Source organism: Andrographis paniculata, unplaced genomic scaffold (assembly GCF_009805555.1).
Source record: "Andrographis paniculata isolate CXL003 unplaced genomic scaffold, ASM980555v1 Contig18END, whole genome shotgun sequence".
Taxonomy (NCBI): domain Eukaryota; kingdom Viridiplantae; phylum Streptophyta; class Magnoliopsida; order Lamiales; family Acanthaceae; genus Andrographis; species Andrographis paniculata.
The window spans coordinates 1,451,411-1,478,534 of record NW_026137468.1 but is presented as its reverse complement, the minus strand read 5'-3'; the positions used below and the strand labels follow the sequence as shown (position 1 = coordinate 1,478,534).

At 31.4% G+C, this 27,124-nt stretch overlaps 4 protein-coding genes across 9 annotated transcripts; 3 read left to right on the top strand and 1 right to left on the bottom strand.

Moving 5' to 3' along the window:
• The first annotated feature begins 3,973 nt into the window (after positions 1 to 3,973).
• Positions 3,974 to 5,940, top strand: LOC127266496 (zinc finger protein ZAT4-like). The gene has a single exon (XM_051296756.1). It carries the CDS (start codon positions 4,319 to 4,321, stop codon positions 5,570 to 5,572), a length of 1,254 nt encoding a protein of 417 aa, XP_051152713.1. The 5' UTR covers positions 3,974 to 4,318; the 3' UTR covers positions 5,573 to 5,940.
• Positions 5,941 to 10,084: 4,144 nt separating this feature from the next.
• On the top strand, positions 10,085 to 12,960 carry LOC127240926 (SNAP25 homologous protein SNAP33). Of its 3 annotated transcripts, none has more exons than XM_051259798.1 (6): positions 10,085 to 10,326; positions 11,193 to 11,746; positions 11,965 to 12,058; positions 12,214 to 12,344; positions 12,433 to 12,530; positions 12,642 to 12,960. In XM_051259798.1, exons 2-6 carry the CDS (start codon positions 11,291 to 11,293, stop codon positions 12,739 to 12,741), a joined length of 879 nt encoding a protein of 292 aa, XP_051115755.1. In that variant the 5' UTR covers positions 10,085 to 10,326; positions 11,193 to 11,290; the 3' UTR covers positions 12,742 to 12,960. The 3 variants fall into 3 exon arrangements, with proteins under 3 accessions (XP_051115755.1, XP_051115764.1, XP_051115759.1); XM_051259807.1 differs by lacking the exon at positions 10,085 to 10,326 and adding an exon at positions 10,554 to 10,699; XM_051259802.1 differs by lacking the exon at positions 10,085 to 10,326 and adding an exon at positions 10,706 to 10,831.
• Positions 12,885 to 15,476, bottom strand: LOC127239315 (putative late blight resistance protein homolog R1B-14). The gene has a single exon (XM_051257411.1). It carries the CDS (start codon positions 15,474 to 15,476, stop codon positions 12,885 to 12,887), a length of 2,592 nt encoding a protein of 863 aa, XP_051113368.1.
• Positions 15,477 to 23,861: 8,385 nt separating this feature from the next.
• LOC127240093 (transcription factor PIF7-like) lies at positions 23,862 to 27,073 on the top strand. 4 transcript variants are annotated; one of them, XM_051258563.1, is made up of 6 exons: positions 23,862 to 24,199; positions 24,698 to 25,325; positions 25,647 to 25,736; positions 25,822 to 25,887; positions 25,961 to 26,377; positions 26,684 to 27,073. In XM_051258563.1, exons 1-6 carry the CDS (start codon positions 23,988 to 23,990, stop codon positions 26,798 to 26,800), a joined length of 1,530 nt encoding a protein of 509 aa, XP_051114520.1. In that variant the 5' UTR covers positions 23,862 to 23,987; the 3' UTR covers positions 26,801 to 27,073. The 4 variants fall into 4 exon arrangements, with proteins under 4 accessions (XP_051114520.1, XP_051114511.1, XP_051114528.1 ...); XM_051258554.1 differs by having other exon boundaries at positions 26,681 to 27,073; XM_051258571.1 differs by having other exon boundaries at positions 23,864 to 24,199; positions 25,970 to 26,377; positions 26,681 to 27,073.
• The last annotated feature ends 51 nt before the right edge of the window (positions 27,074 to 27,124 follow it).

Here is a 27,124-nt window from a genome sequence, read left to right as displayed (position 1 = left end):
ATTAAAATAATATTTGATTTATATTTTTTTTAAAAAAAATGTATTTATTTTTTTTAAAAAAAATAGTATATAATTGTGGTTTTTTTTTTTTATGTATATAGATTTTTTAAGATTTTTATTCTTCATTTTATTTTATTTTTATAAAATATCAAATTAAACAATTACTCCATCCGTTCCAAAAGAAGTGTTTTATTGAGAATTGACACGGAAATTAAGGAATAATAGTATTTAATTGAAAGTGGGTATAAAGTAGAATGCAAATGACGAAAATGCCCTTGATTTTTGAAGGATTTTAAATAGTATGTTAGAGTAATAATTAGAGGTAGTATGGAAAAGTATGAATAATTTTGTTATAAAGTAGGGACAATGACTACTAAATAAGGAAACAAGACAATTATTTTGTGAAAAATGGAAAAACAAGACAAATCTTTTGGGACGGAGAGAGTATTTTTTATATTATATTACAAATTAATTTTACATTCAAAATATCGCATCAATACTTATTCATATCATATCAAACCATTATTCAAATTCAAATTTTTACTATTAAAAAATCTAAACTCAAAAAAAATAAAAAATATATATATATCAAAACCGACTTAAGTACGGATCATTGATTATTATATAATCAACCAACTAATTTCATTCATCTAATTATTTATTATTATTATTAATGTGTGTAGTAACTAACATTAGCTGCCCTATTGATAATGCATATATGTCCAATAATTATTTAAGGGGTAATTAAAGCAATTAGTTAAAGGTGTGGGGGGCTTAATTTTATCTCAAATCAATATTCAAATCCTCTAATGATGGCTTAGCAGTTAGCATAGGTCCAAGTTTAGACAAATAGCTTTCATGCCCATTAGCTATCTATTTTTGTGCTTTTTAGTCCTCATAGATATAAATAGTTATTCATTGTAATGACAACTTTACCCTTCATGTATAATTGCCTAATCCACTCTTAGGAGTGAAGCATAAGTATGATGTGTAACATTATAAAAGATAGTGATTACTTTAATCCCTATATATTTTTTTTACAATTTAATTATTATATATTTCAATGAAAATATATATTATATTATTTTATTTTATAAGAATATAGTATTAAAATATTATTTAAATTTTAAATTCAAATAAAAAATAAAAAATAAAAAATAAAAATGCACATGAATAAATCATCGAACTTATTTAAATACATTTCACTCTTTTTTCATTGAAGGTTGCATAGCAAATTTTGAGAAATAAAATTTGATATTCCTATTTTATTTGCCACTTTTAATTTACACAATATTTTAGATGGCATAATTTTTTGTATAATTCTCAATAAAAATATATTATTTTCTATAAAATATTGCATTAAAATACTAATTAAATAAAAAATTAAATCAATATTTCATTTTAAATCGATTTCAAACCAAAAACATACAAACAAAATCTGTCTATGTTTAATTTCATAATTATTAAAATTGAGTACAAAATAATTTATTCGAGCAAAAAATTGATTACAAAATAGAAGTTTTATATACATCTTTTGTTGAAATGAAAACGACTTTACATAATATAGTTTACATAAAAGTATTTATAGATTCATGCTAAAACACAAGCATTGTATGCGTGTTTTTGTTAGTTTTAACTTAAATTGTTAAATTTAAAACATTATATCAGACTTTTTATTTTATATATATAAAAAAAATGAAATAATTCTAAAGTAAAATCAGAATCGAAATATTTTGATAAAACTTTAAGTACGTGATGCAATTTACTATTTTTTTCGTCTTTTCAGGTCCTTGTTCAGGTTTTTTTGTTTTCGGCTTTAGCTTTTTTAAATTTACATGTATTTAACTGTTTCTCTTTGATTTTAAATTTTGTTTATATTAATAAAAATACACTCGATCTTTAATTGATCGGAAAATTCTTTTGCTCGACTATTTCAATTTGTTCGATCGGCATCAATAGGTATGAGTAAATTTAAGTGAGTTGGAGTGCATATATATCAAGATGCAATAAGAGGAAATGCACTTATTAGCCAAGATTTTTTCTATCTTGTTTATGAACAAAAATAAGACCTCTTTTTTACATTTTGTGTAGGTTGGTGTTTATCTTAACAACCCATCTACTTTGAAAAAGTGTGCATGCAAATTAGCCATTTTCGACACACTACAAGATGCAATTTAAGTTTTTGCATTGGACCATAAGTGATATTTTGATTGTGAAAAAGCAACTACACTCGGCAACATGCGAAGAAATATCGTTTTTTTTTTTTTTTTTTGCATCGTCTTTTCCCCATCGTAATTATATGTTTGTTGTAATGGATGACGATCGAGTATTGATTTTCTAGCAAGGTGAATCGAGATGAAGAATATATATTCTCTATGAGATTTTTTTTTTTTTTTTTTTACTTTATATTTCTTGTAAAACACTACATACAACTATTATACAAATACACACAAATTAGACCAAACACACTTTATATAACCATAAATTATTTAGGTGTTTTGAACATTTTGAGCATTTTAAATATTTTTTTATTGAAAAAATATTGTTATAATATTTTTAATATCTACTCTTTTTTCAAGATTTTTTATAAAAATATATTGTTTCGTGCAGGAACAAGATATTCATCTACTCCTATCAATATTCATTGGAAATTGTAAACATATTTTTAATATTAAAAAGATAACATAATTAAGGATAAATAATTTGTTTAGGCAAATAAAAACATAAAAATGAATACTTTCTTTGAACAAAGAAAATATTATTTTATTATTAAAATTATATTTATTTACTATTTAAATATAAACGAAAGTATTTATTAATTTTTTAGTTATGGATTTCATCGCATTTGTATAAATAATGTAATAATAATAATAATAGATTGTTGATGGGAAAGCATTGGGGAGCGAGAATTGCCGGCCGCCAATTATAGTGCATAGGACAGCTGCCGCGCCGGCGCGCCGGCGTCTGCATCACCTAATTTAACAGTTTCCGGCCGGCGCCGGCGGCCGGTGACTTCCGGCCGGCAGGGTCTTCATTGCAGAATTTACTGCATTTCTTCACTTTGCCATATTTATACTCATAAAATTTAATTTCTAAATTCAGAAAATAATAATAATAATAACATTTAATATTAATATATATAGTAATCATAATATTGTTAATCTCCGTCAGTCGTGCTGTCGAGTGCCGTTTGGCTCTTCACTTGTTGTTGTCTGATTCTCATCAATTTTCTCTCTCTTTTCTCACTCTAAATTTGTATATTAAATATATATATATATATATATATGCAGATCTGTCTGTCTTGATCATTTTGTGTTGTGTGTGGGTAAAGTGTCAGAACCATGATTTAATCTGTGCGTAAGATTCACTCAATCCCCTACTACAATTTGCTTACAAGATTTAAAACTCTCTGAAAAAATAAAAAATAAAAAATAAGAGAAAAATGCAATAAAAAAGAATGATATTTGTCGAAAATAAACGTGAAATTCAAAAAATTTAAAGAGAAAAATAAAAATAAATTTGGAAAGAAGTACTATTCAGATCAATCAATCTACACCGTTCATCTGGCCGATCCCACAAAATGAACGGACGGTGTAGATCCATCTCTACAAGAGTAGAGCTGCTCAAGTAAAGAACAGTTGACAACATAGAAGGGGGCCCTACCCTCCCACATACTGTGGATCTTTGTTTGCCTTACAATTCCATTAATCAAATTTAAAAAATTATTATTATTATTATTATTTTAAATAAAATAAAAAATAAAAAGAGGAAAAAAGTCCAAAGGAATAACTGCCAAAGACAAGAAGTGGAACTCTCATCTTCTTATTACACATGACAGACATTGTGGGCTTCCTTAATACCAAGACAAAGGAAGGAATACTTTCCCTTCCTACACTCTCAGCCGTCGGATCATCTCCATCAGCCAATCACAGCCCTCCGATCATACCCCCCCTTCAGTTGGCGTACATGTGCTTCCTCTGTTTTACCCCTTTTTTATCCTTGCTTTGCTGCATGGATTTCTCCATCCACCTATACTCCATTTCTTCATTTTTTTATTTTTTATTTTTTATTTTTAAATAAAAATCCCTTTTCGTGTTTTCATTGCAGTATTTGATCTTTCTTCAACTTTCAACTACCCTATAGCTAATGCTACTTCTACTAAGAGCAGCAGCAGCAGCAGCAACTGAAGCAAAAAAAAAAAAAAAAAATTAAAAAAAAGAAGCCATGATTTAAGACAGATCTTGTTTCCATTCATCAATTCTTACATCCTAAGCTCAAAGTTGGAGTCTTTTGTAATTTTTATTTTTTTTCGATTTTGATGGAGGAAGAACAGCAGGATTTGAATTCGAAGCACACCTGCAAATTCTGCAGCAAGAATTTCCCCTGCGGGAGGTCTCTTGGGGGTCACATGAGGTCTCATCTAATCACTATTTCATCGAAGAAGAAGAAGAAGAACAGCACCAAAAACAGCAACATAGATTCCTCCAAATTCGTCGTTAATGGCGGCGACGAGGATCAATTCGGGTGCTACGGTCTGCGGGCGAATCCGAGGAAGACGATGAAGTACGATGATGCCCTAATTGAGGACAATCTCTGTAAGGAATGCGGGAAAGGATTTCAATCTCTTAAGGCCCTTTTTGGCCATATGAAATGCCACTCTGTTAACAACAATGGAAGAATTGTCGTCGTCGACGACGACGACGATTCTTGGGGAATCTCCGATCAGGTCGCCGTCGTCGACCGCCATTCCGACAACGAAGGCGCGGCGGCGCTGCTGCGCCGGAAAAAAAGATCCTCTGGTCGGATCAGGAAATACACTTCCAACGCAGCTAATTCATCTTCCTTAACTTCTTCGAACGAGGCAGCCGAGCAAGAAGAGGTTGCTTTAAGTCTGATCATCTTGTCTAGAGACAAAGGCGATTTGTCAGGACTCAATTCCGTCGTCGAATCCTCCGACAACACAATTCAGATGTGGCCGGAGACAGAAAATGTCGATTGTGTCATAGGATGTAACGAATCCGAGGTAGTCGGATTCGATCACCTCAAAAATGATAGGATCTTCAAGAACAAGTCGAGGAAAAGGAAGCGCGATCACATATCCAAATTCGCGCAAGTTTCGGACAAGTCGAGCAAATTCGCGTGCTCGATTTGTAAGAAGGGGTTCCCTTCTTACCAAGCGTTGGGCGGACACAAAGCGAGTCACAAGAAGTTCAAGGGAAGTTGCGCGCCGGTTGAGCATTCGCTCGACCAAAGCTCCAATAATAAATTAATCATCGAGCACCCGGCCGTAGCCTCGCTCGGGTGGAATAAAAATAAAGATCACGAGTGCCCGATTTGTTTCAAAGCGTTCCCGTCTGGCCAAGCTCTAGGCGGCCACAAACGGTCACACCTAACCATCGATCCCATAAAAGTTAGTAATCAATCATCAATCGAGCCACAACAAGAAATTCGACACTTTCTTGATCTCAACTTGCCGGCGCCCATCGATGAAGAAATTAGTAGCGAATGCAAGCCGTGGTGGCTCGTCGCCGGTGCCGGCGAGTCGCTCCTCGGCCTTCTTTCTACTTTATGAGTAATAAAAAAAAGAAGCTCTCAAGATTCAAGAACCCCATTGATACATATTATTACTTCATTCTTTTTTTTTTTTTTTTTACTTAGATTAGTTCTTTTTTACGGTTTTAATTTCCACAATGGAGTTGGTATTGAATACTTTGTTACAGTGTTATAACGTTAAAATTTGCAGCAATTACTTGAAATTATTGATCTTTTTTACTTCGACGACGATCTTTTTATTCAAAATCATTACTTTTTTTTTTTTCTTGTAACATAGAAATATGCAGCAGCTACTTAAAATTAATGATGTTCTTACTTCGATCCATAAGATGTTGTTTGTTGTTGTGATGTAATTATTTTGGCTTGGTGTTGAAGGGACAATGAAGCAAGAAAGAATTGGGCACTAAGTCATGGCCAAATAGAGCAATCACTTTTTTTTTTTTTGGTTGGTTTTGTTAGAGAAGGCAACTAAATTAGATGTAATAACACAATCCACTCGATCGACACGTTTCATATTATATTGAAGTTGAAGTCATTCTCAGCCATTCATTAGTTAATTTGGCTATTTGGCCATTGACCTTATTCTTCTTCTACTTCTTCTTCCCCACTTAGCTTCTTGACAGTGTCGACAGCATCGCATGCTATATTACTTTAGGCCACTTGTTGTAATGTCATCTCATTAATTTGGTCACCTCACCATTTTCTTATTGCAACCTTGCTAGTTTTTAAGTGTTTTGTGGAGTGGGTAAGCACTCATCTCCGAGGATAGTTGTAAATTATTTCGGTTAAGTAAACCACGCTTCGAACCTCTAACTCGATTATTTTTTGCGAGACTAGTTTTTTAAGTATTGGCCTATGGTGTGCGCTCTGGGTAAAATTAGACCCCACAAGACAAACTATATAGAAATATTGTATGTTGTTTGTTAACATCCGAGATGTTAAAATAATATTTGATAGGATATTTTTTAAGAAATTATATATATATTTGAAAAATACAGAGTTGAAATAGTAAAAATTAAAATATCTGTATTAAATAAACATATAAATACAAATGGAAGAAAAATATTTTATACTAAACAATATTATGTTTAAAATACCGATGTTTGCACGGTAAATTAATATTTTATAGATATATAGTATAATAAAGTAATAATTAGCCTATTTTACCTTTGAAAAGTAATCTAAAAATAAAAAATAAAAATATTTTGATATTTAATCAAGATTTATTTCTTGAAAAGAGAAAAAAATAAAATAAAATCTTTTAATTTAAACAAATTAAAGTGACAAAGGAAAAAAAGATTATAATAAAAAAACACCCTCTTTGTAGTGATTTCATAAGGGCATGGGGTCAGTTGTGTATTGCCAAAAAATAAATAAATAAATTCAAGATTTATTATCGGCATGACTTATTCCATGGCTATTATAACTTCCATTCGAAAAGGCAATTCGTGCACATATGAGTACTAAAACTTATTTAATTTTCTTAAGATCAATATATACTCCAACAATTGGTAAAATATTCTTAAATTTGGTCAATTTAGACAAATCATACTAGACGAACTATGTGTGACAGATGACTTGGAAGCAGCGTCGAGGGTTTGAACCCATGACTTTAAGATCGATTACGAATCCACCTCCACACCACTAGGTCATCATTACGGACCTATTTTATTATTTTGGCTGATTTGCACCCTAAAATTTTAGATTAATTACTCAATGATAAATTGTTTTTTTTAGTCTATATATCTGATCCTCTTTGTTATTTTAGGACTTGAAATGAACAATGTCTGAAAATAGTCCCGTAAGTAAAAAATTTTCGCTACAATGGTCCTCCGGTGCTGGACTCGCGACGCTGGCAGCCGCTGCTGACGTGGCGCTAATGCGGCTGACATATCATTGCCACATAGATGCCACGTCGTAAAACCATTTTAGTGAAATTTTTTTACTTACAGGACTATTTTAAAACAAAGTCCATTTAAATGTCTAAAAATGCTAAAAGATGTCATATACGAGACCAAAAAAAAAAATATAGTTTACAAATATATATGGCATCTATATGGCGATGACATGTCAGATGCCAACGAAGGGTCAACGTGGCAAGTCCGGCACCGGAGGGTCATTTTAGTGAAAAAAATTTATTTATAGGATTATTTTCAAATATGATCCACTTAAAGGTCTAAAATAATAAAATGAGTCGGAGACTTAAAAAAATAATTTACGCTAACTTTAACTAATGATAAATATATCAATCAATAAAGAATTGAATCGCACATACAAGTTACATATTTATATATAGATATATAATTTTATTTTGACTTTGTATTCACAAAATTGACAAAATAAAGATATATTCTCTCTGTCCACATAAAAAAGTAAACATTTGCTTTTTGTGCACTGTTTAAGAAATACTATTATATTAATTCTAGTGGTATTTAAAAATAGTGTAATGATATTTTTGCTTTACTTTTTTTTAATGTAAATGAAATGATGTAATGTAAAATAAGAGTATTTTTTTAAAAAAACTAAATTGCACAAAATTTACATGTGGTTTTACGAAATTGCGTCAAATCCTCCGTACTTTTAAAATTGCGTCAAACTTTCTTATTATTTCATAAATTCTGCGTTTAACTCCTCGGCGGTCCTATTTGATTATATTTGACCTAAATGCATCCAAAGAATAAATTTTAGAATCTTAATTTCTAAACCTTTAAAATTAAAAAAAAAATATTTTTTTTCTTATATTTAACCTAAAAAAACAGTAATAAAATCTTAAAATCTTATAAAAATAACTATATTTTAGTATATTTATTATTTTTTTGACTAAATACAAGAAAAATAAATATATTTATAATTTTAGGGGTTTAGAAATTGAGATTTTAAAATTTATTTGTAATTTGGACGCATTTAAGTCAAATGCCGTTAAATAATGACCACCGAGGGGGTTAGAGTAGAGTTTATGAAACAACAAGGGAGTTTGACGCAGTTTTAGAAGTATAGGAGATTTGGCGCAATTTCACGAAACCACATTGTAGATTTTGTGCAATTTAGCCTTAAAAAAAGTGAAGTATTTGTTTATTTTGTAATTCGACTTCCCAAAATAAAAATATGTATACTTTTTGTTGGAAAGATAAAGTATTTGTCAATGGATTGAATATAATGATCAATATATATAAAAAAATATTATGATATACTTTTTAAAAAAATAAGGAGAATTACCTATCAAAGACTAGGGTGTGTTTGTTTGTAGGATTTTGACAAAATTTTACTATTCATTCAAAATTTTTTCCCTAAAAATATCAAATCAAACACCTATTTTTTTATTTTTTATATTATACTAAAAATCAATTTTACATTCAAAACATCACATCAACACCTATTTATATCACATCATACAACTATTCAAATTCAAAATTTTTACTATTCAAATTCCAACTCAAAATCCAAACCCCCGTACAAACACACCCTAAAAATAAATAAATGACATAGGCATATACCTTTTATGCATGTAGTATATGTTTATGAATGTGTATGTGAGCAAAAAAAAAATAATAATAAAAAAAATAAAATTGCAATATGTTATGAGAAAGTGTGGTAAGCTACATTATTCATTCATTTCTTTAAATTGACTATTTGAATTGGGACTTATTTATTTTATTTTTAGTGATTTAAGTGGAGTTTTAATATAATTTAATATGTTGAATGATAGTGAATTAAATAGTAAAAGAAATGGGTAGTCTAGAACTATAAGGCTGCCGGCCATGGTTGACTTGTTAAATTCATGCCCTAAATTGGCTATCGGATACGTTATTTGTTTTATTGAACTTAATTTTTAAAGTATTAGGTTCAACCGAAAGTTTACTCAGCAGTTGTGAATTTCACGTTATAAGAAATAAAAAAAAAAACCTTTTTATCATACAAATGGTTGGGCGTCTATCTACGACCAATTTACGGTAGAAGAGAAAGTTTCATCGGAATCAATTATCTACTAAGTTCTAGGTTCCTCGTCGTTTATCAGTAATAATTTTAAAAATTAAAGTATTTTATTAATTAATAAAAATATATTACATGATTTTAACATTGTCTTTGAAAAAAGAAAAAGAAAAATAAATATTTTATAAATATTAGGAGTATTTTAGTATTTAGATAAGATTATTTTACTATTATTGAGAATGAATACTTTTAATGAGATTAACAAAATGGTAAAAACAAGAGACAAAAAAAAAAAAAATTATTTTCTTTGATGAAAAAACAATTCAATTTAATATTTTTAAATATTTGTTTCTTATAAAGCATAGAAAATAAAATTAAATATACAAATAAACAAATTCATTAGATTTAAATTTAATTAAGTTAATAATTATATATATATATATGAAATTTAAGCAACCAAAAATTTCCATCACAAACAAACACACCCTTAACAGAAAAGAAAACTTTCCATCGTAATAAAAAAAAAAAAAAAGAAAACTTTCCATGCCTTGCAATTAAAAAAAATGACGCGTTAGGAAAAAACGCATGAAATATATCGACAAGTTTGAAAATTTCCATGAACTGCAAATTCCTGCCAGTTTCTCCAATCCCTCTTTACCAATTCCCTTGACCAAACCCAAGAATTTTCCTAATTCTTACGCCCATTTATCCATTTATTTATACGTGTTGCAACCGCTTCGCAAAACCGAATCCACCCCTTTTCGCCATTTTTGTTGCTCTCAAGATTTTGTCTCACTTGAATTGATTGGTTAAGTATCTCTCTGCAGTAAAGAACAGTTTCAGGTAAGTTGTTTGCCTAATTTACGTATTCGTTGTTGGGATTGAATTTGCTTATGTGATTTTAGGTCTGTTTGTTGATTGATCGCACCCATTTATTGCTGGCTCTAATTTGTCAAATACGAATGATGTGATTTCTCGATTTATTTCTGGTTATGCAGTTAAGTTTGTTGAACTGATTTTTGGCGTGTTTTTCCATTTCAATCCAATCAATTTCCTTGACTTTTACTTCTCGTGGAAGAAAGTTGTTCGGCGTATTGAAAATGTCGTGTGGACTTTTTGCCTTGTGATTTTTGTATCAGATTAATTGATCTAAATTGTTTGTTAGTGGCTGCTCGAGAAATTTTGCTTTAGTGTGTTCTTATTTGATCCAATTTTGGTATTCTTTTGCTAATTTTAGTTGTTTCTTGTCGTTTGTGATATCTAGAAATTCATTGCTGTTGATATCTAGAATACTCTTTGTGTTTGATTCTTTGTTTGTGGGAATGGATCTTCTCTAAATCAATTTTCTGTAAGTATTGTTAAAAGCAACAAATGAGAAAGAAAGATTTTCAATTTCCAAAGATCATAAACCTCTTCTTGAATATTGATTCTGTTTTTCCCCTTTTTTACTTTTTAGGTTTTTTTTTTTTTCCTTATCCTTCCTTGATTGTTGTTGGTGCTGTTTTTTTAAATAACTCTTTGCAAATTTGTTGCTTATTGTTGTAAGATACTACTAAGAATTCTTGGTAATAGCTTGTCTAATGGTGCCGTGTTGTTTTTTTGAATAATTCTTTGCCAATTTGTTGCATATTGTTGTAAGAATTCTTCGGTAGCAGCTTGTCTTATGATACCGTGTTTTTTTTTTTTTTTTTTTTTGTTGCATTTTCAAGGTCTTGTTGAAACTCAGGAGGCTTGCTTTGATCGATACCGTGCTTGTTGTTCCGACAGAAGACATTTCGATTTGATCATACATCCTTTCTATCCAGACATGTTGGGCCATAAGAAATCTCCCTTACATAGGTTATCAAAGCGCAACTCGGCTGATTCCGGTGAATTGGGCAATAAAGAACACCTTAAAGCATCTGCAAGGACATCATCAGAACCCTCGCTTGTTTCTTCAAATTTGAGCACAAACCCTTTCGATGACGACAATGAGACTAAAGGGATGTCTTCATCCCAAGGCTTTACCATGTCATCGGCGAAAAACAGATACAAGAATGATTTCCGCGACTCTGGAGGCTTTGAGAACCAGTCTGTGCAGGAGCTGGAAAATTATGCCGTCTACAAGGCTGAAGAGACTACAAAGACAGTCGACAGTTGCGTAAAGATTGCTGAGGAAATGAGGGAAGAAGCTACTAAAACTTTGGTCACTTTACATCAGCAAGGCGAGCAGATCACTCGAACTCACATGGTCGCCGCTGACATGGACCAAGATCTTAGCAGGGTATGTCTAATTTAGTTCAAATTTTTTAATGGAATTAATCTTGTGGATGATCTTTGCAAATTAGTGATTCTTATAAACAGGGCGCAGATGATTTGTTTGAAATTGTTCAATGATTTTATTAGGTTGTTACTAATGTTTTGGAGATGGCACTTTCTTTGTTTCTTTGTTCTTCTGTAATGTTATTAATAGTCTTGAATTCTCTGCCGATTGTTTTTTAGGGTGAGAAGCTTTTGGGTAGTCTTGGAGGCATCTTCTCGAGGAAATGGAAACCTGCAAAGACTCGCCCGGTGAAGGGCCCGGCAAGCGTGAGAGGTACTCGAACAATTTAATTTTCTCAATTTCAAGTGTGTCATTATTAACTAATTTGAGGATGATCATAGCCTTCTATAAGTTAAACTAATGGCGCGCCACCATGTTTTTAAATATTTATCAGCGACTTATGGCTTAAAACTTTGAAAATTGTGTAGATGATCCGATATATAGGAAGGGTAACCATTTGGAGCAGAGGGAAAAACTGGGGTTGAGTTCCGCGAACAAGGAAAGATCTAATGCGCGTAAAACAGTCCCCGAACCAACGGATTCATTGCAGAAAGTCGAGGTAAATTTCAAAATTTTATCGTTCCATGTTACAGCGCTGTAAACTTCAGTATTTTTTGTATAACTGATGGCGAACGATACTATGGTAGATGGAAAAGGGTAAACAAGACGACGCGCTTTCAGACTTGAGTAATATTTTGGGGGAGCTGAAGGAGATGGCTATTGACATGGGATCCGAAATCGAGAGGTCAGCCATTTCATCCATTTTCCGAATCGAACACCAACTTGTAAATCAGATTATACTCAACTATGGAGACTAGTTATCTTACCTTGCTATCGTTATTTCCTCAATGCGCAGGCAGAACAAAAATCTGGATCCCCTTCAAGATGATGTCGAGGTGCTTGCAGTACGCGTAAGAGGAGCGAATCAGCGCACTCGCCGCCTGCTCGGGAAGTAGAAGGCTTGTCTGGTACTCGTGTTTTTTGTCCATCGTCTTCTTCTGAAACTTCTCACTGTTTTGAATTCTGGTACACGAAATATATATATACATATACATACATGTTTCTGTGTGTATACGACGCGATGTTTGTCTGAAACTTATCATTCAACAAGACGAGGATAGATGCAAACTTGGAGAGCTTCATTCCCAAGTTCCATCTGTTCTTCTTTTATCTTCCTCGCGGATTCGATTGCAGAACTGCTCGATCCATACACTTCGATCATTTCTAGAGTTAAAATATCGCCTACCTCACACGGAATTTCCTCGAGTAAATTACACTCTCGAACAACCAGACGCTCGAGTCGCGGATAATGCGCCTTATTTGCGATCCATTTCGTAAATCCCAACCATTCGATCACCAGAAGCCGCAGCTCGCAAAATGCCCCTTCACTCGGCTCCCATACATGATCTTCAAAGGTACACCATTGCAGCTTGAGAATTCGAAGGCTCGAACGCGCGCCAATTCTTTCGATATACCCCGAAGGAATTCGACATCCCGCCAAAGTTAACTTCTGCAGAGACGACGGCAGAGTAACGATCGATAACAGAGGAGAAGCCTTTTGTTGCCAATCATGGAAAGAACATTTGTACTTGAGAGTTTCGAGTTTTCGGAGACAAGTTAGATCTAAGTTAGTCGAAATCGCTGTATCCTCACGTTTATACATCCCGAGCTTCTTCAGTTTCGGAATCACTTCAAGAATTGCGGGAAAAGCATCGTCGACAATCACAGTCGAGAGCGTTTCCATCTCTCGAAGAACTATTCTTTCGCCTTTTACTATAACGCATCGCGGATAATCTCCCTTAAACTTGAGGTGCTTCAATCCCGGCATGTCGAATAGGATGTATCGCATCGGATAAACCATCGTCTTCCAATTGATGACCAATGTCTGTAGACTACGCAAGCAACTTAAGGTCTCCGGACACTCGATGTGCCGGCATGAGAAAGCTAAGTACCTCAGATTCACGAGCTTTTCTATCTGCTCGTCGAAATCGGGGAGCTGTATTTCGAATATGTCCAAGATCTTCAGCAGTCGCAATTCGGAAAGATCGAGCCAGCAAAACCTACCGACGATCTTGTAAGGAGTCCTTGGTAGGATCGAAAGAAAGATCGAACGGGCTACTTTGGCTAAGGCCGGAGATTTTGTTATGAACTTGATGTTGTCTGAAGAACTCACTCGCAGACGGCGAATTGGATCATTACCTTCGTTGTATGATTCGCTCGATGAACCAGTCATGACACCGATGAAATTTTCGTCGTAAGATTTTCTGATGCACAAATCCCTCAACAAGTCATGCATTATGTAGCTTTTTGCCTTCCCCTTTAGTTCTTGTTGGAAAACCATCACGAGATTTCTGTCGACAAGCGATTTTAGGTACACTTTCGCGGCGTCCTCCAAGGTTTTACCCGCGATTGGCTTCAGAAATCCTTCGGCTACCCATAGCGTAATGAGTTTGAAAGCGCGAACCTCGCGATCTTCGGGGAATGTTGCCATGTAGAGGAAACATGGCTTCAAATGGCTCGGCAAATGATCGTAGCTCAAAGATAGGATCCTCGAGATATGATCGTTGCTATTTATCACCGCGGCGCTCACATCGTTTGCTATTTGTGTCCACGATTCTTCGACTCGCTCCAACTGTGATAAAATCCCTCCGACTACATGAATTGCAAGAGGAAGTCCTCCACAATTCCTCGCGATTTTGTATCCGATCTCATTCAAATTCGGCACGCAAATTTCTTCTTCGCCAAAAACCTTGCGGCGAAGAAGATCCCAACTTTCGACTTCATTCAAGAATTTCATTTGGTGATGCGAAGTTTTCAAACCTAAATAGTTCGCGACGCTTTGCTCTCTCGTGGTCACCAAAATCCGGCTTCCATTTTCTTCGATAGGAAAGGATGTTCTTATGTCGTCCCAAGCTTCGCAACTCCACATATCGTCTAGCACAATTAGGTATCTTCGACCCCATAACGTTTTGTACAAATGCAAAGATAGTCGATCTTTTTCCTCGACGACAACTTCTTTCCCTACAACACACTTCATAAGACCGATCAAAATTCCTCGCACGTCGTAGGTTTGAGATATTGCGATCCACGCGCGCACGTCAAAGTGGGAAACGATCGAGGGATCATCGTACAAAGTTCGTGCCAGAGTAGTCTTACCAATACCGCCCATACCTAAAATTGAGACGAGGTCGAATTTAGAATGTTGCATTGCAATGAGGCGATGTTTTAATTCGAACAAGTCGTTGTTTATCCCGACAACGATGTTCTTCGGATTAAGATCCTCCCTCGACGACGAAAAAAATGTCCCCTTCGATCGATCAACTCCTTCGATGATCTTCATAATTTCTTCCTTGATAACATCGAACTCCTCGATTATTTTCGACAAATTATCTAGAGAAGAAACTATGATTGTCTTATCCTTCGTCGAAAGATGCTTCGATGTGAGGTGAGATTCGATGATGTCTTCGGCGTCGTGAGCTGCAACTCTTATTCGATTGTCGAATTTTTGGAGACTTTCACGTAATGGTAGTGAAGGATTTTGAGAATGTTCTTGCAAAGATCTTGTCTTCTCCAATAGAGATTCGATTTCGAGTTTCTTAATTCGATCAAGAATGGTGAAATGGTGGTTATGATCTTCAAGGCGAAGGATTTGTTCGAGAAGGTTGATCAGGGAGTTGAGATTGTAGGCCATGAAAGATTGTTTTTAGAATTCACTGAAAGCTTATGTCGATCGAACAAGATTTGATATATTAATTATGCAGAAGAAAGAGGTTTAGGACAATAAAGAAATCTGTAGCTGGACGGCTGTTTATCGTTTTTCCTTCGTCCTTACACGCCTTTGTGATCATCGGATGACATTTGATTATTCCGTCTGAGAAATGTTTTTTATATTTTGAGAATTTGACGTTTTTAGATGGATTGATTTTTGAGCGTATAACATGAAAAATTGTGGCAAAAGTATAAAATATATTATTTTAAATTTTTGAATATTTGATTTTTTTAATTTTTTATTTTCGTAAAATTTATTTTATTTATTTATTTATTTATTACTATCTTTCGAATCTAAGGTTTTATTTACTTTTTATACGTGATTTTTGAATATTAATTATAAATTAAGAAAAAATTGGAAAAATTCTTTAATTAGTATCTTATAATACTAATAGAATAACATTTGTAAAAAAAAATAGAATTATACAAGATATTTTTAATGTTAAGTATAATGACAGAAAAGATAAAGCTTGACACTTAGAGGCGGTCATGGTAACATTAAAACTATCATAATTTTTTTTTTTTTTTTTTTTTCATAAATGTCATTCTATTAGTATTATAAAAAATATTTTTCAATATTTTTTTAATTTGTACTATATTTTGATATAATAATTAATATTCAAATGTCAATTGATTAAAAGTAAATGAGACTATTGGAGCCGAATGGAGGTAAGATTTATTTAAAAAAAAAAAATCCCTAATAAAAGAATTATTAATATAATTTGTTGGTTCTTTTAAATACCTTTTGGGACAGTTTGGGAAGAATATTAATACTTCTTCCGTCCACAAACTAATGTCCTATTTTCCTATTCGGGACGTCCAAGAACTATTGTTCTATTTATTTTTTAAAACATAAATTTTACATTTTTACTTATTACTTTTAATTTCTACTATACAATTAAAGATAAATTTGTTCATTTATAACAAAAAAAAAAATAATCACTTAAAAAACCGTGCAAATATACTTTATGACAGTATAAATTGGACTGGGAATATAATTGTTTATCATCCATATCGAATTGAAGCCCAAATGATTGGAAGAATTGAAAGAATCACAACACTGGTGTTTTCTTGTAAGTTTGAATTTTATTAATTATTTATTAATTGGGGGACCATATTGATATATATAAATATAAATTGGCAATCAATAAATAACAATTGTGACTCCATGCAATGTATTGAATAAAGTTATGCTCAGCCTATATAATATTTTTTAAATATTCTTTTTTTTTTTTTTCATAATTATGCTTAATATTTTAAAAAGAGAAATCTAAAAACTTCTTTTATTTTTATTTTTATTATTTATTATTATTTTTTTTAATCTAAACATCATAGCCTTGATTTTATTTAATTTTTTTTCTTTCATTTTGTTTTTAGAAACAAAGTTGTGTTAATTTAGGATTTGTTTTACATCACTTTTTTTTTTATATGATTATCAATTTATATAATATATACATTTTATTCTCTCACAGAAAATTTTACATTCAATATAAAATATTATTTTTTATATTATCAAAGCAATAACTTCACAAACAAAATACTTTAAACTAAAACATTAAACAAATAAACCCATAATTTATGATATTATTCTTTGATATTTTGAATTATTTAAATATAATATAATATTTTCAATATATATATACATACTAAAATTTACAAAGATAAAAAAAAAAAAAAATTGAAAATACAATTGCATTCTTTTATGGAACTTTTCATTATTCAGTTATTTTTTTCTATTCAGAACCATTGATTATATATTCTTATCTTATACTTAAAATTAATTTTATATTCAAAATATAATAACAGTATATAATTATATCATATCAAACAAATATTTAAATTTAAAATTTTTATTATTAGAAAATACAAATCTAAAAGTCTAAACCCTCGTCACAAACACTCTTTTGTTGGTTGACTACCATATAAAAATATAAGTAGATAAATTATTTCTTTAAATTTAAGTTTTTATGTGAGATAATCTTCAACCTAATTTATACAAAATATTTAAAATTTAATATATATCTTAAAATTATTTAACTCTAATTTATATATAAACAAAACAATAATGAAGATTAAGAGCCACGGTTGAGTAACAATTAGTAATAATGTTGAATGGATGAGATATGATTTTATTACTTTAAATTAAATATGGATGTGGATGTGACACTCGATTAATCATTGGGAGTTTGCATTTCAATGTAAAAACGACAGCACAATTTCATATGCTTACATACATATATACAACTATTCTATATATATATATATATGATCAATTATTGGATTTGACAATTCGATCATTCTTTCTTTTTATTATTGTAAATTATAATGGATTTTATTTTGCATGCATGTCGTACGTGTTCGTAACCATCCACTCATCGCATTACACCCTTTATTTAAATAAATGCAATTATTATTATTATTATTATTATTATTATTATTATTATTATTATTATTGCTAATTTGGAATACCCCATAACTTTTAGGACATTCTTTTTTTTTTTTTTTTTTTTTTTATCATTTATATACAATATTTCCTCTTTTACTCTAAATACAATATATAAAATTATTCGATAAAAACAAAAGAACTACTAAAATTATATCATGTAGAGAATTGCATCAAAATCAAAACTTGCAAAGATGGGATCAAATGAGTATTTATAAAAACATGATGAACAAAAGAATGAGAGAAAAATAATAAAATTAAAATATCAAAATTATACTATATATCCGAAGGAAAAAAAAAAAAAAAAAAAAAAAGAAGCATAACTTAGGACATAAATTATAGTATACAAATAAAATATGAAACTTTTTCTATAATATATATATATATTTATAAAAGATTATAATTAAGGGTCATTTAATTAAATTAAATTAATAGTTGATGTGGTCTTGGCCAAGATGCAGCCATGCATACATATCTTATTTGGTCCCCCAAATTCCAGTACAATCCTAACTTACAAAAATATACATAATCAACTATGCATGCAAGACCAACATAATTAGCTACCTAGTTATCTATCTATATATATATATATATATATATATATAGTGTCGGAATCAGTTTCTGAAATTTCGGGCATAACATTTGATTCACTTCTATTGATTTAACACTATTTCTTTTTTCGATTCTTCTTGAATTACCAGCAAGTGAAAAGAAAAAATATATATAAATATGATAAAATAATAAACTTTAGTATTTGAAGAGAAAAATTAACATAATTATATAAAAATTGATTTATTACATAGATGAAAGATAAAGATTTGGAGGCTGCTGCCCTCAAGCCTCAATATAATGTAGATTCGCCACCGTATATATATCAGTATATATACATATTGTTGGGGTACAAACTCAAGTTTCGAAGAAAATTTCACACCTTATAAATCCTAAATCAACTCCACTGGGATGAGGTTTTTGAAAGTCCAAAAACAAATCTGAGCAGGCTCAGCTCAAAGCGGAGAGAAACTCTTATCTACATGGTTTTTTTATTTTTTATTTTTTTATATCACAAGTTCATCTATTACCTATTGTAGTAGTATGAATGTATAATGAACAAATAATGGTATATATATATATATGGCATTTTCAGACATTAATTGAGGATGACCCATCTGTCAATTTCCAAAGAAAACCAATCATTTGGCACTGCTAGCTGGATCATGACCCACATTTATATATATAATTAATTTATTCCTTTTAAGTTTATTAATTTATATTAGTGCCCACCTCCAATATTTTGCCAAAAAATCATTACTACTTCAATTATTTTGTAAAAAAACTGTCGAAATAGCTAAATTAAGCCGAAGTTTTACTTTAAAGAAAGGTTGGTTCGAATAATTTTGAAAATCCAAGAACAAACATAGTCATAATCTTAAAATGTTGACCCTCATTTTTCAATTTATTTTAGAAGATAAATTTGTAATTTTTGGTACATGACAAGAGGTTACTAGCACTCGAAAAGTGTTCTTTTTTTTTTTTCCTCAAATGTTGAAACACAAAATAATGAGAAAGAGAGTAAAATAAGTTGAGGGAATTATTTGAAAGTTCGAAGAGAATTTTAGATAAGTATTTCTATTGAGAGTAGAAGAATCAAGAAATTGAATTTGAGAGAAAAACAAAATTTGTGTTCTTGAGCATTGATCAATAGAAATCGAGAAAAAAAAATATTTGGATTGATTATCTTCTATCAAATTACAAAATAGATGGATGCCAATTGAAGCTCATAACTACAAAATCGAGAAGTGAGCAACCAAGATACATATTTAAAAGTCGAGTTATTTAATTGATGGGTTTTGCAAGAACACAATTCATAGTGAATGAAGTTCATTACTATAAAAATATGCAAATTTGAACTTCATACAACCTATGAGGTAAAAACATGAATTAAGTACCTTATTTGGACATATACTATGCAAGACAAGCACTTAAATTACAAACAAGAAGAATTAAAGTTTTGTTAATAAAATTATAATGGTAAAATATGCGAGATAAAAATGATAACTACACGATAGAGAAAATTGCGACTTGAGCCTACAAGTAAAATCCTCGTATCCTATAAACATGTTTAAAAACATTTTAGAGCTTTTTATTTTTATTTTTCAAAACCAATAATTGGCGCAAGATCGCATATAATTAACCTAAGTAGTCTTACATTAACAATCTATGATCATGCCAACTCAACATATACGATAAACATATGTGATCATTTTCGATATTGAAATAACTTTTAATAAATGACACAAATGTATAGGTGTCGCTCAAAGATCTAAACTTTTTAATTCTCCTTCAATTAGTTTTGTTGAATTCAGAAAAATAAAGGCAAAATGTGATATAAGCTTCATTATTGATATATATATATATATAATATACGAGACGATTAGGATACTGATTAAGGTTAATCATCACCTGTTTAGCCCTAATCAACACATGAGAAATGAATTGACATCATATGATTGGAATTAAATCAGTATGTATTGTGTGAATTATAATTATCTACAGTTAATTATACTACTATGTTAATATATATTTTGTATCAAGATCAATCGTGACATATGTATGCAGACTATTATCATACGTTTTTAGTTCATACAATGAATTTGTGTTATGTTAAATATACATTTCATTCCGAGATCGATTGTGATATATATATATATATATCGTATGGATTATTAATATGTATTGTTAGTTTGTACGTCATATATGCTGATTAGTACTACTAAGCACTCTAACAGCCAACTCTCTCTCTCTCTCTATATATATATATATAGATATAGATATATATATATATAATCCAATTGCAAACCTTAGCCACTTAAAATCAATATCAACAACATACATACACCTAATTAATTGTTAAATAGATACATTTTTGTGTATGTGTTCTTGCATAGAAGTAGCCTTCATGCTTGGGTCACAAATGCTGTCATTTCACCACAAGTTGCAGATATATATTGGAATATATATATATATTTTTTTAAGAATATATAATAGATGCACAGAGATCAGATTATTACATCAAACAAAAGATGGTTGTTTTTAACACTTCAATTTGGTCTGCACACGACAACGAACCTCAAATAAATCACATCCAATTTAATTTGGTGGGAACAATTCAAGAAATGGACACATTCTTTAAATTTCAATCACTTTTAAATACGTTTATAAATTTCATTTTATCCCTCTTAGAACACACACACACAAATTTTTATTTTTATCTTTTAACGTGAACCCTTCTTGGATTAATATATAGTTTTTTTTTTCAAAAAAAAAAAAAAAAGAGAAATTGAAAAAAAAAAAACAATTTTGAAAAAAAAAGGGAGAATTTTTGGAGTAATAAGGCCAAAGATTCTGTTCTTTTGCATCATTAAAAACTAAGTGATTTTATTCTTTTCGTGTAGTTTAATTCTTTTTTTACTACATAAAATTCTATAAACATATAGTGTTATAATTATTATTTTTATAAACTATTACGTTCAAACAACTATTCAATTCAAATCAAAATCAAAATCAAAATCAAACTTAAAAGAAGACACTATTTACATCAACGGTTAGAAAAACGAGTGTTACTGAAAAATATATATATATAACTCCGGTTAGATAGAGGATTTTGGAGTTGCGGAGCTTTTAAAAAATTTAAAAATAATAAAAAGATTAAATATTTAATGTAGTATTTTATATAAAAAATAAATATCTAAAAAAAATATATATATATATTGTTGATGAATAGAAAGTGTAAACAGAACCACATATTATTGAAGTAGTCATTGTCACTCCACCTCGATCGTATGCCTACGTATAATTCTTTTGTCAAGTTGTAATACTCTATCGCGTACAATAAAGTTCCCACAATTTCCCACGTTTATTCATTTTTACTTTCCCTTGTTGAATTTATATTTTTATGTTGTTTCTTTTCATTCTTGGGTAGAAATTTTATTACCTAAATTTCCCTAACATGTCGAAATAAAAGCAAGCCGAACAATAGAAGTTGAATTTGTCGACTTACAAGTGACAATATTCCGAGCAAAAAGAGTAGGCCCTTTTGCCCACTTTTATCACAAATTGGGATACCTACTTTCTCCAATTTGGGTCTAAAGATTTTTGTCATTGAGAACCAACCAAGAATTTTGATGTATTAGATGCACGAATAAATCATCGATGAAACTTCATAGAAACATATATAAGAAGACCAAACTTGAAATCCCATGAATATATACATACGCGCACACTTATAGAGTGGTCCAAATTGCGAAAGGCATCACCTTTCACTCTAGTCGAATTTCATTAGATGGAGACATGTTTGCTCTCGAGCATACTTTGAATTTTTGGGGAAAAATAAAACAAAACTTAATAATGACATTTTTTGTTATACTTTAAAGGAGAAAACATGTATTTCTCTTTTTATTAAGAATAAAATTCACTGCATATTACAAATACCTTCAAATTTATACTTATCTACTTTAATATTATTACATTGATTTACACATAAAAAAAATAAAATAATATTTATACAAAAATATCATCAATTACTATTAAAATATTATGTTTATTAAACTCTGCGTCCAAAGTAAACCAGTATATTTAGTGTTGATGGAGGATATAATAATTCGAAGTTGAAATTTTGGCATATATCCATCCTGCCGACTCTCGTTTGTGTATATATATATATATGGGGTGTAGATTCATTAAATTTTCTAGCTTGACTTATTGTTTCTATGTCAATGGTCCAATGAATTTTATTATAATCAAGGTTTTTCTTGGTTATGATCTTTTTAATCATTGTCATACTCGATTGACTTCATTATATACTTCTTAGTTTTGAATTTAATTGTCGTCATCACCATCATAGTAAATCTATTGTGTTCGAGATCATCATGTTTGTCACGGAATCTCTCTTGTCCGATTTCGAATGATATTGAAAGTTTAGTATACGTATAGTTCGCGACAAAAATGGCAACAATTATTGTTTTAACTATTTTATTTTTTTGTGACAAATTTTAAGCAACTAAGCTCAATATACTTTAGTTTATTTTATATGTTTTTTCTTTACAAATTTTAAAGTTACTTATAAAAATATACTTTTTTTTTTTTTGTATAAAACATAACATGAAATCATAAAAAATATAAACACAATTACAAATACAAATCAAACACACATAAAATCAAATTAACACAAATATTAGCTTGTTTATATGAAAACTTGTGCTTGAATTGAAACTTTTGTTTGGTTTAGAACATTGATGTTCCAAATACAAGAAAAAGGTTAATTTCTTTTAAAAAAATACAAGTAAACAAATTCAAATTCGAACAAAATTCCAACTTTATCCCAAGCGTACTTGAAGAATTGCGAGATTCTAAACCATAAAAAATAAAAACAAAAAAAACTTGTCAACTAGGAGTGGGTTTTTCATCATAAAAATGTATAAATATACAGGGTCTATTCTCTTTATACTATATATATATATATATATTACTTTTTTTACTATGTAATATGTTTTTCAATAAAAAATTATAACCTTTTTGATTTTGATTTTTTTTTTTTTTTTTACAAAAAAGTTATTACATCAAATATATAGATGACCGTACAGTACAAATTAAGGCAAGACTTATCCTCATTGGTATCCAAAGGTGAAGAAGAGTAGAGAAGAAAAGAGGTTTCTTTGCCACCACATGTCTTGTTCCCAAATCTTTATCATTCTGAAGCTGACCTCTCCAAATATGGGACCCTACCCTACCCCGCTACCCCCTACCCTCATTATATATTCATCCAACAAATTAAACCACCCCCCCATAGATTCATCATCATCATCATATATATATACATACTTCATACACACACAACAGATGAATCCCTCATCCCACACAGTCCAATTCAATTTCTAGAGAGAGAGAGAGAGAGAGAGAGAGAGAGTGAGAGTGAATGAGATCAGAGATATATATATGAAGATGATGAGTAGTAGTCAGTGCATAGTGCCCAGCTGGAATCTCACCCATCAAAGACCACAACAACATGAACAAGAACAAGAAGCTGCTGCTGTTACTAATGGTGGAAATGGCAATGGAGGAGAGAGAAACAGATCGTCTTCTTCCTCTCACCAATTAGCAACTCACGTGCAATCAGACCACAACCTCACTAACTATGTTGTCCCCATGTCTGTATTCTATATCCTACCTAATACTACTTACTGCATCTTGATTCACCTTAATATGTACTATTTTCATATTTATCACAAATATATATACACATATATATATATATATATTATTCTCTATTCTATTCTCTCTCTTTCTATATATATTTTGCTTTTGTTTTCCTCTCTGATTATAATATATGGATAGAATGAAATCTCACTTCGCTTTTTATCATGCCTTTCAACTACTAGCTGTTTCTTGACAAGACTTTATATATATGCATACACACATACATACACATATATATATAAGTGATATGAGTGGTTTCATGTCCTAGCTTTTTTCATTTGTCTGAAACCCTTATCCATGTTAGTAATGATTTCAACATTTTTTTTGTTCTTTAAATATTTATATATATATATATATGTATGTTTATATTTCCATCCTCAGAAGAACAATTTTGATCATCATATATGCTTTCCCTAACCCTAGAAACTTTTTTGATGTTAATTCATCAGGGCTAACTATGAGGTTACTGAGCTTACCTGGGAAAATGGACAATTGGCTTTACATGGCCTTGGAGGAATCCTTCCTCAGATCAAATCTACGGCGGCGGCGCCGGCTGCAACCACCTGGGGTAAACCTGAAGATCACACTCTTGAATCGATTGTTCATCAGGCAACTTTCTCGAGCTTCCACCAGAATAATCTTCAGGCTAAAAATTCAGTGGCCCCCAAATCCCCAAAATGGGGAGACGACGTACAAATGCTGCACATTGAACAGAATCAGGAGGGAAGCTTGAGCTCCATAGCAGCATCCTCCGCCGGAAAATGGAGGGAGAATTCCGGCCAGGGTAATTCCAGGTACCTGGGAACGACGGCGGGGAAGAATCCTGCAGGGGCGGTGAATAAGCGGGGGAGGGCGGCGGAGCCGCCGCCGGAGAGGGGTATGGGAAGAAGTAGAGGTTTTCCGGCGGAGGAGAGGGCGGCGGCGTCGGCGTCGGTGTGTGCCAGCGCCAGCGCGACGGTCGGCCGGGAAACCGACGCGACGATGATGACGTGGAACTCGTTCGAATCTCCGAGGAGTTTGAAGAGCGCCCGAATTGGCGGCGGCGATGATGATTCCGGCTGCCATTTTTCTAATTCGGTAATGATTATCATAGCGTTTATTCTAATTAATTTAATTTCGATTTTCTTGGAATTAGAAAAAAAAAAAAAAAACCCCTGATTGATGATATAATTACGAGCATCCAATGATTGATTTTGGGGAGAGAAGAACAGTGTCGTGTCGGATTTAAGGCTGACACCCAATCCTTCATTTCTTGCCAACAATGGAATATCCAGTTGGATTTTTTTGTACGGCACAGTGACATCTAACATGCCATCATCATATACACAAATACACATATATATTATATATTTTATTTTATTTTTACATTATGTGGATTTAAAAATGAAAAAATTGCAGGAAAACCAGGTGGAAGAAAGAGTGAACAAAAAGGGGGAAAGCTTTAGGAGAAGAAGTCGAGCTGCAGCCATACATAATCAATCAGAAAGGGTATTCAATTCATTAACAAAATTTATTATATATATAAATATAAATTATGCAAATTGGAAGCATTAATAAGCATAAATCGATGTAGAGACGAAGGGACAGAATCAATGAGAAGATGAGGGCTCTCCAGAAGCTGGTCCCAAATGCCAGTAAGGTCAGTTTTAATTCAATCAGATATTATTAAATAACCGTTCACCTAAAAATTTAAACTTATTTGAATGTAATAGTCTCTGCAGACGGACAAGGCGTCGATGCTGGACGAGGTAATCGAATACCTTAAACAGCTGCAAGCACAAGTTCAAATGATGAGTGCTGCAAGAAACATGTCAATGTCTCAAATGGTGATACCTCAGCAGCATCAGCAGCAGCAGCAGCAGCAGCTCCAGCAGATGTCTTTAATGGCCGCGGCGCGAATGGGAATGGGAATCGGGATGGGAATGGGAGTGGCGCCGGGAATGCCGGCAGCCATGGGAATGCTTGATGTCAACACCTTAGCAAGAAATTTCCCAAACTCCATTCCTTCCGCGGCCTCATTCATGTCGCCGCCATTCTCCATGCCTCCCGTTGTTCCAAAACCAAGCGCCCGCGATCATCAAGCTTCGATGTCCAATCTCAACGAGGCCTACCAATCATTTATTGCACAAGTAAGTATGAATCATTAATCTTGTTAAAATAAAAACTAAGAAAACTAAGAAAAAAGAAAAAGACAAAAGGGATTTGTAAATGTTTATTAGTAAGTGTCAAATTCTGCATTGATTGAGCAATTAGATAGACTCTAAAGGGAACACATAAATCTAAGGATTGAAGCACACATGCATCAGCCATTAATGGTGCTTTCATTTTCATGTGTGGTCAAAAAATTTAATTTTGACACATTATTCTCAACAACCTCTCTTCAATATCATATCATATATAAATGTTATATGTATTTGTTTTGTGCATTTCAGCAGTCCATGAACATGGATTTCTTCAACAAGATGGCTGCTCTTTACAGACAACAAGCTACTAATCAGACACCAAAGACACCAGTCACTTTGTCACAGCCAAACAATGCCCAACAAGAATGACGATATATAGTTGTTCTTACAGTGATATATATGTTTGGATCTATCTATATCTATCTGTCTGTCTATTTATATGTTTGCAAGTGTGCATAGGTTCACTATACTACATTTATAAATTCCTCGTCAAAAAAAGAAAGAACGAAAGAAAGAAGATGATACATATCTTGAGCTCATTAGTTTATCAGGAAAAGCTCAAACAGGGTTTTTGTAACTCTAGTAAATTCTTATTGTGTGTAATTTTTATGTCTTGTTAACAATAAAATTTTCATTTCTTAATCCAATGTAAATTTATAAATAACAAATAAGGAAATCAGACTGCTCATGTCA